The sequence below is a fragment of the Cynoglossus semilaevis genome, chromosome 12 (assembly GCF_000523025.1).
Source record: "Cynoglossus semilaevis isolate Cse_v1.0 chromosome 12, Cse_v1.0, whole genome shotgun sequence".
NCBI lineage: Eukaryota > Metazoa > Chordata > Actinopteri > Pleuronectiformes > Cynoglossidae > Cynoglossus > Cynoglossus semilaevis.
This window is the reverse complement of record NC_024318.1, coordinates 7,441,197-7,456,241: the sequence shown is the minus strand read 5'-3', so window position 1 is coordinate 7,456,241 and position 15,045 is coordinate 7,441,197. Positions and strand designations below refer to the sequence as shown.

General features: G+C 40.4%; 1 protein-coding gene across 4 annotated transcripts in view; it reads right to left on the bottom strand.

Moving 5' to 3' along the window:
- Positions 1-15,045, bottom strand: part of LOC103387269 (collagen alpha-1(XIX) chain) — a 93,826-nt gene that overhangs the window by 55,340 nt on the left and 23,441 nt on the right. For 2 of the 4 annotated variants that reach the window (XM_025060866.1, XM_025060869.1), the window contains exons 12-16: positions 12,353-12,406; positions 10,302-10,337; positions 8,485-8,514; positions 8,356-8,382; positions 7,832-7,876 (exon numbers count right to left, since the gene is read on the bottom strand). In XM_025060866.1, coding sequence (XP_024916634.1) covers positions 7,832-7,876; positions 8,356-8,382; positions 8,485-8,514; positions 10,302-10,337; positions 12,353-12,406 — 192 coding nt within the window. The remainder of the gene's footprint in view (positions 1-7,831; positions 7,877-8,355; positions 8,383-8,484; positions 8,515-10,301; positions 10,338-12,352; positions 12,407-15,045) is intronic. The other 2 variants (XM_017037557.2, XM_025060868.1) reach the window with 2 other exon arrangements.

The following is a 15,045-nucleotide window of genomic DNA, read 5'->3' as shown; positions in this document are numbered from 1 at the left end:
GGTGTGAAGCCCCGGGGCCCGGGGACCCCGGCTTGGACATAATTGGACAACCGATCAGGAGGAAGGTGTCTGTTACCTGCGTCTGTTCATGACCTGAGAAAGTTAAGTTCCACTGTCGAGCTGCGAACAGGGGCCAGGCTTTAGGAAACTACAGGAAGTCTATGGAATGCTCCCAGGATGTGTTGACCTACATTACCCCTTGTTGAACATCTGTCTGGTATTTGTACACAAATAGACAATAACATACAGACACAGAAGCGGACGTTGCACGACTAATTGCTGTAAAAAGTCATTGAACAATGTGCAGTCAAAGTGACACCCTCAAACGTCTCGCCCGCTGTATTTGTTGCTTTAATTAATTGGCCAATTAATGTGTGTTGATTCTGGATACCCACGGATGTCACCGTACCGGGGTGTTGTGGGACGGACGAGAGTCAGACAGATAAATCACAGCTGTGTGCATCTGTCCTTGCCTGTGCCAAACTCTTCCCTTGTAACCGGCCTCTATCCCAACAGGGCCCAAACGTGAGACCTTTTCGTAGCCAATCAGGTCAAATCTTTGTTTCATCCTCTCTCCCAATGCACTTGACATTGACAAGATTAATTGCCTTGTGCGCTGCGCACACGTGTTACCTCCTGGTGTAATACAGGTGTCAAAAGCAAGGCTCTCCGGCTTTTCTTTAAAATGAACCTCGGCAGAACATGGAGAACAACCCGCTGCATTTTAGGAAACACGGGGTTAACAAATGCAGGGTGTAAATCTCGCCTTAAAACCTCAGCTGTGAGCCCTGCTGACCTATAAATTCCTCTCCACGTGTGCTTCTGCCACTGCGCCCCAACGGTCAGAAAAAAATGTTACCACATATATATACACATTGTGCTACTGTACTCAATCAAACTAATATGGCTACCATCTGTGTGAAGTGAAATAAAAAAAAATCCAAATAAGTTTGCACACTTTCTGTGTACAGCCCTCAAAGATCGTACAGGGAGTTCAAAATAAGGTACAAAAGGAGCACCTGTGAATCATGGACTGGCCTGCATGCAGTCCAGAAATGTTTTGTTTTCATTGACAAAAACAATAGTCGAGTCCTTGATGACTAGCATGATTATTTTCAAAATGATCATTCAAAAAAAATCTATTTTATGCGTATGCAAACTCGTCTCTATCTCTGTCACTGCTTTTCATTGTGTTTCTTCCTGTACCAGTGATATTTGCACACTTCTATAGGTGTTAAATGTGGACAAACAGTAATACGTCACATGAGGTTGACGATAGTTTCAAATGATCACACTCAGCTATCTCTGTTTCCGATTAAATTGAACTCAAACAAAAACAAAAACACAATTTCTCCGAGAAGAAAGTGCAGAAAAAGTCATTCAATGAATACATACTGTATGTAAAGACGACCTCATATCGACCAGTTTTCGTAAAAAGATTTTTTCTCCAAATGTTGCGACTAAAAGGCCGGCGGTGGTGTACTAGGCTGCGGGTCAAATTCATCCCATGCAAACAAACAACCACAGTGATTTCACACGTTCACTGTAACACCCAAATCAGCGTGAGCCTCCCAAGGAGAACTCCTGGCAGGAAGGCTGCTAATCTCACCAGGGACTCGTTACTTAATAATCTCGCCCTGCAGGTGCTGTGATAGTCTGTTACAGTTGTGTTTCTGTACACGTCTGCCGCCACCTATGCATCAGGGAGAGGTGCCAAAATATCCCAGTGCCTGAAAACCAAACCATAACGCAATCCCTATCAATGTCAGTGCTCTTCTTTTAGTCCCAGCAGACACACAGACTGACCCACATGAACGTGAGCCAAGTCCTTCAGATATCACGAGAATATAATACCTGTGCTGTTGAAGCTCACTCACCCTAAAACAACCTTTCTACAGTAGGTGACACGCATCTTGATTCCAGTAAAAAAAAAGCACAACTTATGTATCCGAGGAAACTTCACGTATCACAGTATAATCTACTTTTTTTTTATTTTGCAGCAGCTGTCTGTCGCCCCCTGGTTCTGTTTTTTTTTTTTTTTTTTCATTCATTCCTTTATCTGATTATCTCATCTGCATGGCCCTCCATCTTTGACTGGGCCTTTGCAGAAGAATAATTTGACCAATAGTTTAATCCTAAGGACAGTTATGTCTGGCACGGAGGAGAGGAGTTCAGCAGCCAGCCGGTGGAGAGAGGACTATTTGAGACGTGTCATTGCAAGAGTTAAGAAGGAAAAAACAGGAGAAAACACGTCTGTGTCTTTGGTCTGGACTTACACACAGCTGCTCCAGTCATTCATCTAAAGGCATGAATGGAAAATGTAAACACCATTATCACTTCTAAAATATGTCAAACACCGTCTTCATCCATGGACACATGGAAACCTGGGACTATTTCTGCTGTTGTGACAGATTATGACATTGATGAATTTATTTTGTTTCGCACAAGTAAACCCTTTTCGTGTGTGTGTGTGTGTGTGTCTGTGCATGTACTACAGTTACTACATCCACTGAGCCAGGACGCTGGCATCACATGATGTGCAGTGATGACAGCTGAAGAACATGAAGTGACAGCAGTTGAAGGTTTTAAGATACAGACTCATAATGTTTTAAAATAGACATATTTCTGACACAACTGGCAGGAAGTATCTTCCTACGAGCAAGCAATAAAAAGAAAAAAGAATATTTTCTCAAGAGTTGGTTTCTGGTTTTGCTCAATTCACCAGCACGAGGATCACAGGTCTGACATCCCGAGTAACTCACTGGTAGAATTTTTAACTTTAAATGAACAGGATCAGAACAAGTCTCTATGTTTAAAAGGATATCTGCAGTAATTGCTGCTAAATGCTAATGGATTTTTGAAACATTAGAGTTACTGCGTTAATACTAGCCTGCTACCAGGGACTACTTCAGAAAATTATCGGGATAAACAGAGTTTACCATTCATGAAAATGACCTTAAATGATTTCATCAACATAAAAAAGCCTCACATAATATTTGTTTAAAACTGCTCTCATCTCATTAACGGAAAGGCGTGGATGTGTTCTATTTGTTTTGTGAAAAAAAGTTCAATGCTGTAAAATAACTAAACCGGGATATTTACAAATATTTAAAAAATATTTTTAAATGTCTTTTTGAATGGTTTGTTATGATTTTCTATATGGTTTCGTAATAACTAATACACAGATATTGTTTTAAAAATCAATTTAATTCAAGCATTTAATGACTGAACGTGGAATACAGTTGAAAGGATCTAGGCCTTTTTAATGGGATCAATAGATAAAATAGAAACATAACAATATGTGAGACACTGCAATTAGTGACATCGCTGAGTCATCATAGGATAAATCACCTGTGGACAAAATCAAAGTCCTGCTCTATCTTCCAGTTCCACCATGTAATGTTTCTTCAATAAGCTTCAATAGTTTCTGTAGATTCTTTTACTTCAGGTATTGATGTTCACATCATAATTTATAATGAGAAAACGATTCCAGTGTGATTCTTTCATAACGGTTCCCTCCATATAATAATGTGATGTTTTTTTCCTTTTCATGCCAGCACGGCTTCCAGAGCCTTTTCATCTTGTTTTGACTTTTGTTCTTTCTTATCTCCTTGACATAATGCACGCTTCTCCTGTGGCACGGCATCAACCGCCCACCACCCACGGCTGAGGTATACAGTCGGACGTGTTGTGGGGAGGAATGAGAAAACGCTATGCCACATATAGAGAGATAACACAGACAATCACAAAAGCAGTTGACGATGTTGCCTCTCAGCTGAGAGAAAATTCATTCCTGAGATTCCAGAAAATCTCTCTGTACATCATGCACAGTGGATGCACAGTAACAGTGTGTTTATTACAAAGATGCAGCTTCCCTTCTGCACCCCAGCAAGCTCTATTATTTTTAACTGCATTTTTTTTACTTGCATTGACTGAACAAGTAAATGTGTCTTGTCCAGGATGTGCAAAGGTTTCAAAAATTATTATATGAGCAAATACAATATTATGTATATGTATTTGCTGAAACAGACTAAATGTAAAGTTTTAGCTTTGCAATTGTTTTTTACAAAATGCATCAACAAAGGAATTTTTAAATTGACATTAAGGCTCTTATGGAGGAAATTATTTCCTCCAACCACTTCATTAAATTAAAGCCTTGTCTTAATGTTTCTGTAGAAAAGAGTTGAGTTAAATGTACCTGTCATTGGCTTGTGTTATATTCTCTTTCTATACAGGTGCATTTTTATAGCTAATAGGACTGAGCTCGGATTTCAACACCACGGTACATATTTTAAGGGGGGTTATTAAAAGTGACTACTAAATAATCAAAAACTACTACCTGGCCTGGGGATAAGACCAAGACTTTGATGATTCACTCCTAACACCGGTGCCAGCTACCAATTTAGACTTTATTGAGAATATTTGGCAGGGCTTGAATGTGCCGCACTTGCTGTTTGCATTTTGGCTTCAAGAATTCCAAGTGAAATACACAAACACTGAGTTCCTCTCCAATTCTGAGCATTAAATGCATTGACTTTGGGGCTAGTCTGCTGAGGCCCCTTGGTTTCATGGGGCTGTACACCAACATAATGGCAAAATATTCACACACATTAACCACAGACTTAATAGACTTTAAAATTAAATCTTCTCCCTAGTTATTTTAATATAGTGTTATGTGTGACACCATAATGATTAAGGTTTATTACCAACCAGAGACAGTCTCCTCCAGGGCTAAGCTAAGCTACATTAAACCTGTGAACAGACCTTCAAAATGGCTTCTTCTTCTTGCAGCGTTTCAACAGCAGCTCTGCAGCCTTTTGATTCTCATTAGTGCCCTCTTCTGGCTCTCATTTCAAGCATTTACATAACCCACTTAAACCCACTTAAATCGACTAATGGGGATTCATTTGGTGTATTTCTTTGATTTATTTACAGGAAATTCTGCATATTCCACCTTTAACTGGTGCTTATTTGATCATCAATCACTTCTAGTTAAGAATACCCTGCACAGTGCTTGGCATCAATCACCAACATGTGACTATGCTGAGAAGTCCAAGGTCGTCCCCTTCAGCGTGCACGGCTCTCACCTCCTCAGCCCATTGGAGGACAAGGCCAGTTGAAATGACAACACAGAGCTTAGCGCCTCATTACGGCACCTGATGAATATTTCAGCTTATCACAGTCAGCTGGGGGCACATATTCTTTTTACTGCCGCTCCCTATCTTCCTTTTGATCTGCTGTAATGTGCCACTGAATCCCAAAGTTCTCCTCTTTGCCTGCCACTCTGTGTCAATGCCATCCATTATAGATAAAACCAAGCCATTCACATCACTATTAATGGCAATGTGTAATGTGGGGGCAATACAATCCCATAAATTCTTAGACACGACCAAGGTAGCTGGAGACAAACTGAACTGTGGGCATCCATCTAAGTAATAAGATAAAATCACAATCCTGAGAATGTTGGACACGGGGTCAGTGAACGGGTTACGTAACTGACCTTGATGGCTTCTCTTGCATATGTTGCCCTGAGCTTCAGATGAGGATCGGCTCAAATAGCATCACTCCTCTCCTCCTCACTACAGTGTCCTCCACATCCCCTTGAAGTAGATCTAAATGGCTTAGAGTGGTCGAATTTTCCTGGACAATAAATTGAAGGAGACAGTGGACGCGTTGGTCTGGCTGCGTCTAAGGGCCTGTGAGAGCTTTCCTACTTCGGGCCATCCTATGAAATTTGTGCGGTGGTCAGTCTCTGTCAAGACATTTCTAATCAACAGTCACGGCTCATAGAGGAACAAATAAGTCACAAGCATGGGTAAGAGTTGCTAATTGAGCGAGCGGCTCTTGCTGCATCAGCTGGCCACCAGCTAGCCCCCTGATAATGATACGTGTCCACCCTCCTAAAAATAGGCTGTCAAACTGCAGAAACACAGGTTGGTCAACAACCCCCGGAGCCACATGTGACTCCCAGAGCTAAGAATAAGCAGAAACCCTAGCACATTAACAGTCACCGTTAAGTCAGTCAGTCATCAAAGACGAGGTATTAATAGATCAGAGCTGTGTCTTCAGCATCAACAACAGTGGAAAGTCTGAGGAAGACAGCTTGAAAGGAATATGTTTGTTTTACCTCAATCACAAATCCTCAAAAGAAAAACCAGTGCAAGACGAGTAGAAATATACAGTAGGAGAAAAAAAAAACTACATCAAACACAGATTTATTCTCCTCTTCCTCAGAAGCAATTATGATTGAAAGACTCATCATAAAATAGTTTCCCAGAAGAAAAGACAACAACAACACACAGGCCGTTTGACGGCAGGTCCCTGTTTAAGTTAAGGTTAGACAAAAACAAAACCAAACACTGAGCTAATGATGCAGAGAGTAAGAAAAAGAAGCATCAAACACATCTTCATCGGCCCCAGAGCTCACTTCAACTGACCGTGAATACTTTCCCTGACAATAGATTCTGTTACTTCTCCTGGGAAATGATCCTTTGAGAGGTAACACGACCAACCATGGGCCATAAATTGTTAACGCTATTGGAACAAGTTTTGAGTTTGAACGAAATCTGTGCACAGACGGGTGGAATTCTTGAGATGCTCATGACCAGATGTCTGGAGTATTGAGCATCATCTCAGCTCTTCGTTAATCTGAAAAGAACTTTTGCCTGACCTACTTATGGATGCTCTACCGCTCAAAATATACCGTGACAGATTTTACATTTAGCTGCAGTGGGGATATTTTAGAAGCATTTCCTCACAAGGAAGTTGACCAAACAGAGAGGTTTTCCATGGTTTTCCAACCAGGTTAATTAGGCTGCACAGGAAAGGAAACTCTCTCCACCTGTCTGTGAGCAATGCCTTCACGTCAGCTGTGAACAAAGACCTTCTAACAGAGAGACAGTCGTCAGCTCACACAGTTGTTACACTGTTTACCAACTTTGTTTTGACAAAAAAAGAAAAGGAAGGATTTGTTTTCTTTTGTCATTACTTTACAGTTGGTAAAAACCAAAAAATAAAAAGTGGGAGTCATTTTAAATGTGGACATGAAGACCCCCCCCACACACACACACACACACACACAAACACACACACTAATGCAGATGGACTTTAACTGAATAATACTAAGACAAAAACTTTAAAAACAAACATCCAGTTGGACTTCTACTGAGATGAATCAAAATACAATGAAAACGTTTGTGGACAGATTTAACTTTTGGGGAAAAAAAATTGGACGGACACGTTTGGAAACTCACATCCATGTGTCTAAAAATCTAAATTTCCAGATGACTTATTCTATAAAAAACAATTAAATGTTTATGTAAAAATTGCAATTATTGAACAGGAAAATGAAACCCTGAAGCAGACTCGCCTCCATCACGACCTTTCTATAGTGTGTGTTACACAGCAGTGTGAGTTTAACAAAAACCCAATTAATTTGTTTCGTCAAACACTTCTCCAGAAATCCTTCCTCGTGTCCTTTCATCTGATGAATCAAATTTCAAGCACATTTTGTACCCAAAGACTCCTGCATTCACACAGCAGTAATTACACAAATGTAACTTAATATTTCTGTTGATTGGAAACCCTGTGGCATTTTCCAAACCTTACTGTCCATCGCTGCCACCACTGAGCTGCAGTGACCCCTGACCACAGACACTATTAATTAATAGCAGCAGTATCACAGAGCCGCAACATCCAGCCTGTCATTCTTGGGCTGCTGCTTTGCCACCAGGGAAAAAACAACGGTGACACCTCAGCTGCTGTTTGTTTGCCCCTGCAGTACAACCACAGCCCCGGCCACACAGCCAGTGGGCGGTTACTGTTTACTCACCCTTTTGCCCTCCTTGCCTGGTTCTCCTGGCACCCCAGCCAAGCCCTGAAAGAACAGCACATGAGGCCTAATGAGTTTTTATGCTTCATTCATGTACAGCTGATAATAATGTACTTTTTTTTTTTTTTAAGTGGTTTTCAGCTGAATCTGTAAAGATGAGACAAAGTGTTTGCTCGACTGAAGCTTCACCAACGCAGTAGATGATCGATTACGGTTACGTGGGATTCTTGTTTATTATCGTTACTCGTGAAAAGGTTTAGGAGCCGTCTCTCTCTAATAGCCAATTTTCAGCTTAGGTTGATAGGAGTGTAATTTCATTATTGTGTCTTGATAGTAAACAATTAGGTTAATCAAGGCCCTGTATGTACACTGAACCATGGTTTTCCATTTAACTCCCTCTGACAGCTCGTGGTGCTTCGATAAGTGCCAGATGAACCCTGTAGATCTGCATAAATGTTTCACAACCGTGTTATATGCAAACAGAAATTAGACGCTTGACAAAAACATGGGAGTTATTTCAATACCTTTTCTCCTTTGTCTCCTCTGGGACCCTGGAAGATTAAAGAAATTAAGTGAATGTTTACATGCTTTACATTGGGAAGAAGGACAAAAATGATTAATCAATTTTCAGGAAAACATTTTTAAAAAAATACCTGATCTCCTTTGACATATTCTTTATTAGCCTGCAAATAAAACAAACAATAAAAAAACATCAGTCAGTAAGTGTGAATATTCATAGGTCAAAGGTTTATCAATAGTGGCCATTTATAGACAAGCAGCACAATTGGACATGAGGTAGAGCCGTTATCCTTGGCCTCAGTGACCCTGAGAAAAGTTGGGGCATGACTATTACAACTCCCCAGACACCCCGCTGGCCACTGTCGGAAAAGGGCAGACAGAGTCGTCTATCAGCAGTCACAAAATGGACACAAGGCCACATACAGGGGCTCGGCTTTCAAATAGGAGCCAGATAATTGGGCTCCTCTTTCAATTGGCATCCAAAAGTCAAAGCTGTTGACTTTTCTTGGAAACAGCTGCAGATACAGGCATTAGCAAAATATTGTCTTTCACATCAGACGTTGCTTTCACACAGCACAACTGCGAAGATACTAACAAGGAGTCAGACACCACTCAGGTATTCTCAGCTCTATCTGTGCAGGAAAACCCAGTAGCTTCTCTGGTGAAAGACGTATGTATGTAAACAGGTTGTTTTTTCCTGAACATACAGTTCATGTATTCATACTATTGCATCACTGGCTATATGTGGATCAGGGTTTTGATCTTGAGAAGATTTACAACATTTTCAACTGAGGCAGTGATGACTAACACTTGCTCATCAGGAAGAGACATTTTTGCTGTTTGTTTATCCTCATTAATGCATTATTGGAAGAAAAAAGCAGAAACTGCTGACTTGATGTGAGAAGCACATGTTAGGGGCCGTGAACCAGAGCTTTTCCCTCACTGATCCCACCTGTAGACACTCCCCTGTCCCTTCAAATCCCTGGGTTACAACTCTACAAATGTGTGTGTGTGTATGTGTGTGTGGTCATGTCTGCCCCCCCCCCCCCCCCCACATGTGCAGTGTTGATTGGTGGCTGTGCAGGCCTGTGTGTGACATGCAGTCTGCTGACATCTGAACCTTCAATTTTCATCTGCAATCGAATGACATGCATTTATGTCGGCTGTCCGCTGGACCACAGCGCTGCCACAGTCACAGCCTGTCCAATTACACGACTGAAACACACCCTGAAAGAGTGGTGTGGGTCTAGTCTGGTATCTGTAAATACAGGATGACTGTGGGGACAGCCACCAACACAATAACTACATGTCTCAGCCATGTAGGACACAACTAGTAACTATCTGTCAACCTCCACCCCCAGTCTGACACCTGGGGGCTCCATTCTTCTCTGCATGGCTGCTCAACCCTTCTTCCTTTGTCCCCGGTGAGAACAGTCACTCAGCCCTGCTGATCTGCTCCACGATTGACCCACTCCCAGGTGATGGAGGTGTGACAAAGAGACTGTCCACCTGAGTGCTTCACTATCTGTCCAGACGCTTTTAACACTCGACGTGTCTCTGGTTAGGACACAAGGCTTTATAAAGTTGTATCCAGCTTTTTCAAATACCAGCTTTTATAGTTTATTTTTCAGGTCTTTTCCCCTCAATATAAAGTGATTTTAGAAAAGGTAAGTCAATGTCACATCTTTGTACAACAACAAGTCTAGTCTTTATTTAGCCTTTTTTAAAAACCTTACCGAACTATAGATCCAAATATGTAATATAGCAGCTTCTTATATATAAAAATGTATAAAACAAGAGCAAAAAAATAAGATATTTTATTTTAATTCACAGTGACCCCAATGCCCTTTAAAAAAACAACCTTGTTTTCAGTGGAGGTTTCTACTGCCGTTGTAACATATTTAATATCAATTATTTCATGTGTACTGTAAATGGAATACTGTGTACTTACAGGTAAACCAGGAAGGCCAGGTTTACCCACATCACCCTGTGAAAAGGAAAGGACAGTGAGAGAGAGAGAGTGAGTGAGGGCGAGAGAGTCCACAAATGCTGAAATCAGCAACCATTAATTTGACTGCAGGGTGACACTGTTTAAACATATATAAATGTAACCTAAAGGTGTGTAATGTGATAGGAAATGTAATTCTATTATGCATAAGGTCACAAATGCAGTGTTTGTCCTTTAGTGCGGGCGTTGAACAAAACCATTAACTGATATTTAGCGGACGTTATGAATGTGAACATCTGATGACATTCACGCAGAGACAGGGGGTAGGAGGGCTGGAGCAATAGTTACAGTGACAATACGTTTGAAAAGGCAGAATTTTGTCAAGGTTTTGTCATGTTTTTTGCAGTTTTTGCATTCATTTACTTTAGTCCAAAGTCATTTATAAAACACTATGGTTAAAATCTAAAATCTTATCAAACGATGATGTAAATTCCAAAAAGATTTTTCATGTATTGGAAGCATATAATTCCTAGTGGGAATTTCAAATTTTAAAATAGGAAAGATCCAGATGTATTTGTTCACAGAGTTCCCCTAAAATGACCACCAATCATTGAAAGGTTTCTCACACGTCTCGATTAAACTCTGTCCACCCGGTATAACCCTCTGATACAAGAACATCAGAAAGGTTGCATGCAATCATGAATGGGAAAAAGGAACATTTCTGAAACATTTTTTGGCCTGCTTTAAAGGAAGCTCTTTAGAAGGAATGGCCCATTCAGGACCCTCTAAAGTGGCTAAGTCTTGCGGATTGTGACGTTGATATTGTCACATCGATTTGATCTCTGTGTTTGTTGCTTCACTTAAGGCTGTGCACGTCTATAACATCTCACTAATTATACAGTACAAAAAAAAACGACAATTGTTTTTGTCACCACAGCTCTGTGATTTCTGTTTTGTCGATGTATATCACCTCTTTGAATTACCTCTTTAGATGAAATAATTCACTCATTTAAAATAATGTCCTGTTGCGGTCTGTTCACGGCCCTCACTGCAGATTTGTGTTTGCAAATCTACCTCTTTTTTTCAGTTGAAAAACAAAAAAACAAAACAATCCTCCCCTCTTTGCCATTCTCTGTTGTCTTCACAGAGACCTCATTAAGACTTCAAGGCCGGAAAACAGAGTGTTGCACCTGCAATTATGCGGTGACAAAACAGGAGAGAGAAAATGAGGAGGAAAAATAAAAGAGCCACAATAATGGCACCTACAAAAGTTAAAAAATACAATTTTCTTTTTCTGTGCTCAATTTTAATTTGAACTGCTGTGAATCTTTTATGGAAGAAGGAAATTCAGCATCAAAACTCATCTCTCCCATTTCCAGCACTGATGCAATGTTTTTATGATGCTTTAGTGACACCCCACAAGTATTTTTGAAAGTAATTTTCAGACAGTTCTTGGAACAGATGGAAAAACAGGAAAAAAGACACTTAGGCTGCTGTCAAGCTTCAGCTGTCTGAAAGGTAGAGTCAATTCAGTTTATTTAAATAAATAAATGATTATCATTAACATTACATCTGCAACAATATATTTCTAAGGATAATTTTAAGGTGATAGTGTTTTCAAAATCAATCAAAATTAGAAGCAGTAGGAGGCAGTAATGTAACGTACTGTATTAACAGAACTAACAGTTGCCATATTGGAGGTTTAAAGTTTTAAAAATTTGTAAGGTAATGATGTAATTTTTGCATCCAAATATGATGTAAATGATGTAATTTTGATTGGAGGTGTACAGCACCACAGATCAACAGGAGCGGTTTAATCTCTTTTTTTTCTTTTGTGATCATGGAGACAATGGAATTGTCTTCATTTCTAAAGTGAAAACTAACTGTTTATTATCCTGTTTATTAAACAAAACAACAGTATTCATAGCCTCCTGCAGGGGGCGGAGGGGAGTTTCTCTTTCCTTACAAATACAGAATACAAACATTTCTGCGAACTAGTGTATAAAAGTGTGTATGGTATGTTTTAATTCTTAAGCCCAGACCCACTCACTCACTTTGTTTCCCTTCGGACCAGTCGGACCAACTGGTCCTGGGTCACCTTTCAAACCCTGGGAACAAAAAATAAAGTATATTGAAATTAACTAAATTTAATTCCAAATGGTTGGTTTTAAAAAGTTATTAAAAAACTGTTACTGGTTGATGGTTACTGTATGTCAGTACCTTTCTAGTCAGTCATGCAGGTTCATGCCTGTCACATGATCATCATAATAGACAGAGTCAAGATTAACTGTTAACTGTGATTATTTAAATTGTTGGTTCCTTTTAGCCAGACTGCTGACTGTCAATGGTTTAACACCCATAACCAGATGCCCAGGGGTTGGAATTGAAAGTCAAGCCTCTCGGTGATAAAAATGTGAATGAAGGACAGCTGAGATAAAAAAAGCATTAGCTGATGAATCAGTCCTGACACGTATTGACAAGTTAAATTTGCAGCAAGCCTTGTTATGTGTGACACATTTGGGCCAGAAGCAGCATCTCTTTGAAATAGGTTAGGCTGGAGAACAGGAGGGATGAGGCGAGGGAGGCATCTGTAAATTGGCTCAGAAATACAATCATTTGTCATGGTTAAATATAGAGATGGAATGGCTATTAATAGCAAATTATATTTCTGCAGAAGATGATTACCTGCCCTTATCACATTAAGCCTGGCTCAGCCAGAGATGTGATAAATTCCTTGCCTATTCCGTTCAAGCCTGCTGTTAGGCACCATTCACAAAACAAGAGCTGCGGCTCCCCCACAGGAAGAACATGGCCAATAAAACACGCCAGTGCTGCACCTCTGATGACATGATGGTTGACATGATGATAACATGGGATCATATGCAGGCCTCAGACTGAATGTACTGTCAGCAACAGTGCAGCGATCCCCGCGTCTGGGTTTACAGCAACAGCCTAACCACAGTCAGGAGGCAAGATGACAATGTGGGTTCTGATCTGCCCTGCAGTAGTGGTACAAGGATCGTAAACAAACACATCCTATTTCTCCATGTACACCGTTAGTCGCTGTCTTTTAATTTTATTTATTTTTTTCAACATAGAGTAAATCACACGCCCTTTCTTGTCAGGTTCCAAACCTGTTACTTTTTCGGTCTGAATGCACTGGTCCAGTTCAAAGGTCGGTTCAGGAACCAAAACCAGCACACAGCCAACACTGACTTTGTGAACAGACATACTTGACTATAACCAGTGCACACCTGTCTTTAATGTGAGCCATCCTATTTGTTTTGTATGCCTTACAAAAGGAATCCAATAAACCACTGAAGTTGGTTTGTAAATGGATGTGATGTTTGTCACCTGATCCACTTTACACCCTATGCAACCTTTAACAGTACAGTAGTGGAAGATAAATGAACCACCTCAGAGCAAGAGGATCAATGGGTTAAATAGCTGTTTATATATGATGTGCACTACATTGTCTGCATGTACTTTAACCCCAAACACAGCCTAAAGACTCTAATCGATTGTATATGTGAAAGTAAGAATAAAGTGTTGGTCATGTGACTGATCTGTCCGACCTGCAGGGTGTGCTGTTGAATCCTCACAGGGCTTTTGTCCTGTAATAAAAGTTGTGAATAATGAACCCTTGTTATGAAGAACAGTTAGCGGTAGAAGACAGATGATTCAACCCCCGTAAAGAATATTGCGTCCAACATCAGCATTGCCAAATAAAGTTCCCTTCGCCTGCATCTTCTCCTGCAGACACACAGTAATGAGAGCTGACAAGCAACTGTCAGGATTTACATTGTATGATGCAAGTGGAATAGACAGATGAAGGTGGTGAGTAATGTTTCCCATGGCACAAAATGTCCACGGGAAACAAAATATCAGGAACTGAATTCAGGTCAATCACGAACCCAGTCAGTCAAAAATTACCTCTCCTGCTCTCAACCTACTCACTGCTTGTTGTTCACCTCTTTTAAACGGACCACCCTTTGACTGACAGTTTTTGTAGACGAACGGCAAAACCGCAACAACCCCACAGATATTTTTAGAGTCGAAACTGGATCGTCTGCATTTCAGTAAAATTCGAGTGACTTCGTCATTGTTGTGGAACTGCATATTGTCACGTTCTTTGTAGAATACAGTAAACAAACACTTCATATTTAGCCTAACTTCCGTTGGTGACTTGAGAGTTTGAAACTTAAAAAAAAGTTAACCTTATTGATATTTATTTTAATTTTTTTTTTTATTATCTAACAGTTTCTGCATATTACTACAATATACATATACATTAGTTTACTGCTATTATTTATGGGAACAATTTCCAACAAAAAAAATTCTATAGCATATTACTTTTACTTTTTTAATTATTTTATTTAAAAACAAGTTAAGATGCTCCTGTGTGTGATGGACTTATGTGTAAGATAACTGGCTCAATCGTGCTGCACAGGAAGTTTTAGGAGGGAGGTGGGGGGGGGGTATTTGGGTCCAGATGAGCTGGTTGTTCTGTTGCCAGCTGTGGGCTTTTGTGTAGAAAAGGATGGAGAGAGGTAAGGAGAAGGTGCTGAGAAAAGGCTGACGCCGGCTGAGGCTGGCTGTGTGGCTGTTGCTGCTGCAGCGCGAGGTCAGAACACTGTGGGGAGCTGTGTACACTTGCCTGCTAATTACACACACCACTGTGTCTTGTCATTCCTGTTGCGGTGTGGCCACAAGACAATCTGGCAGCTCCCCAGTCCAACAACAACGA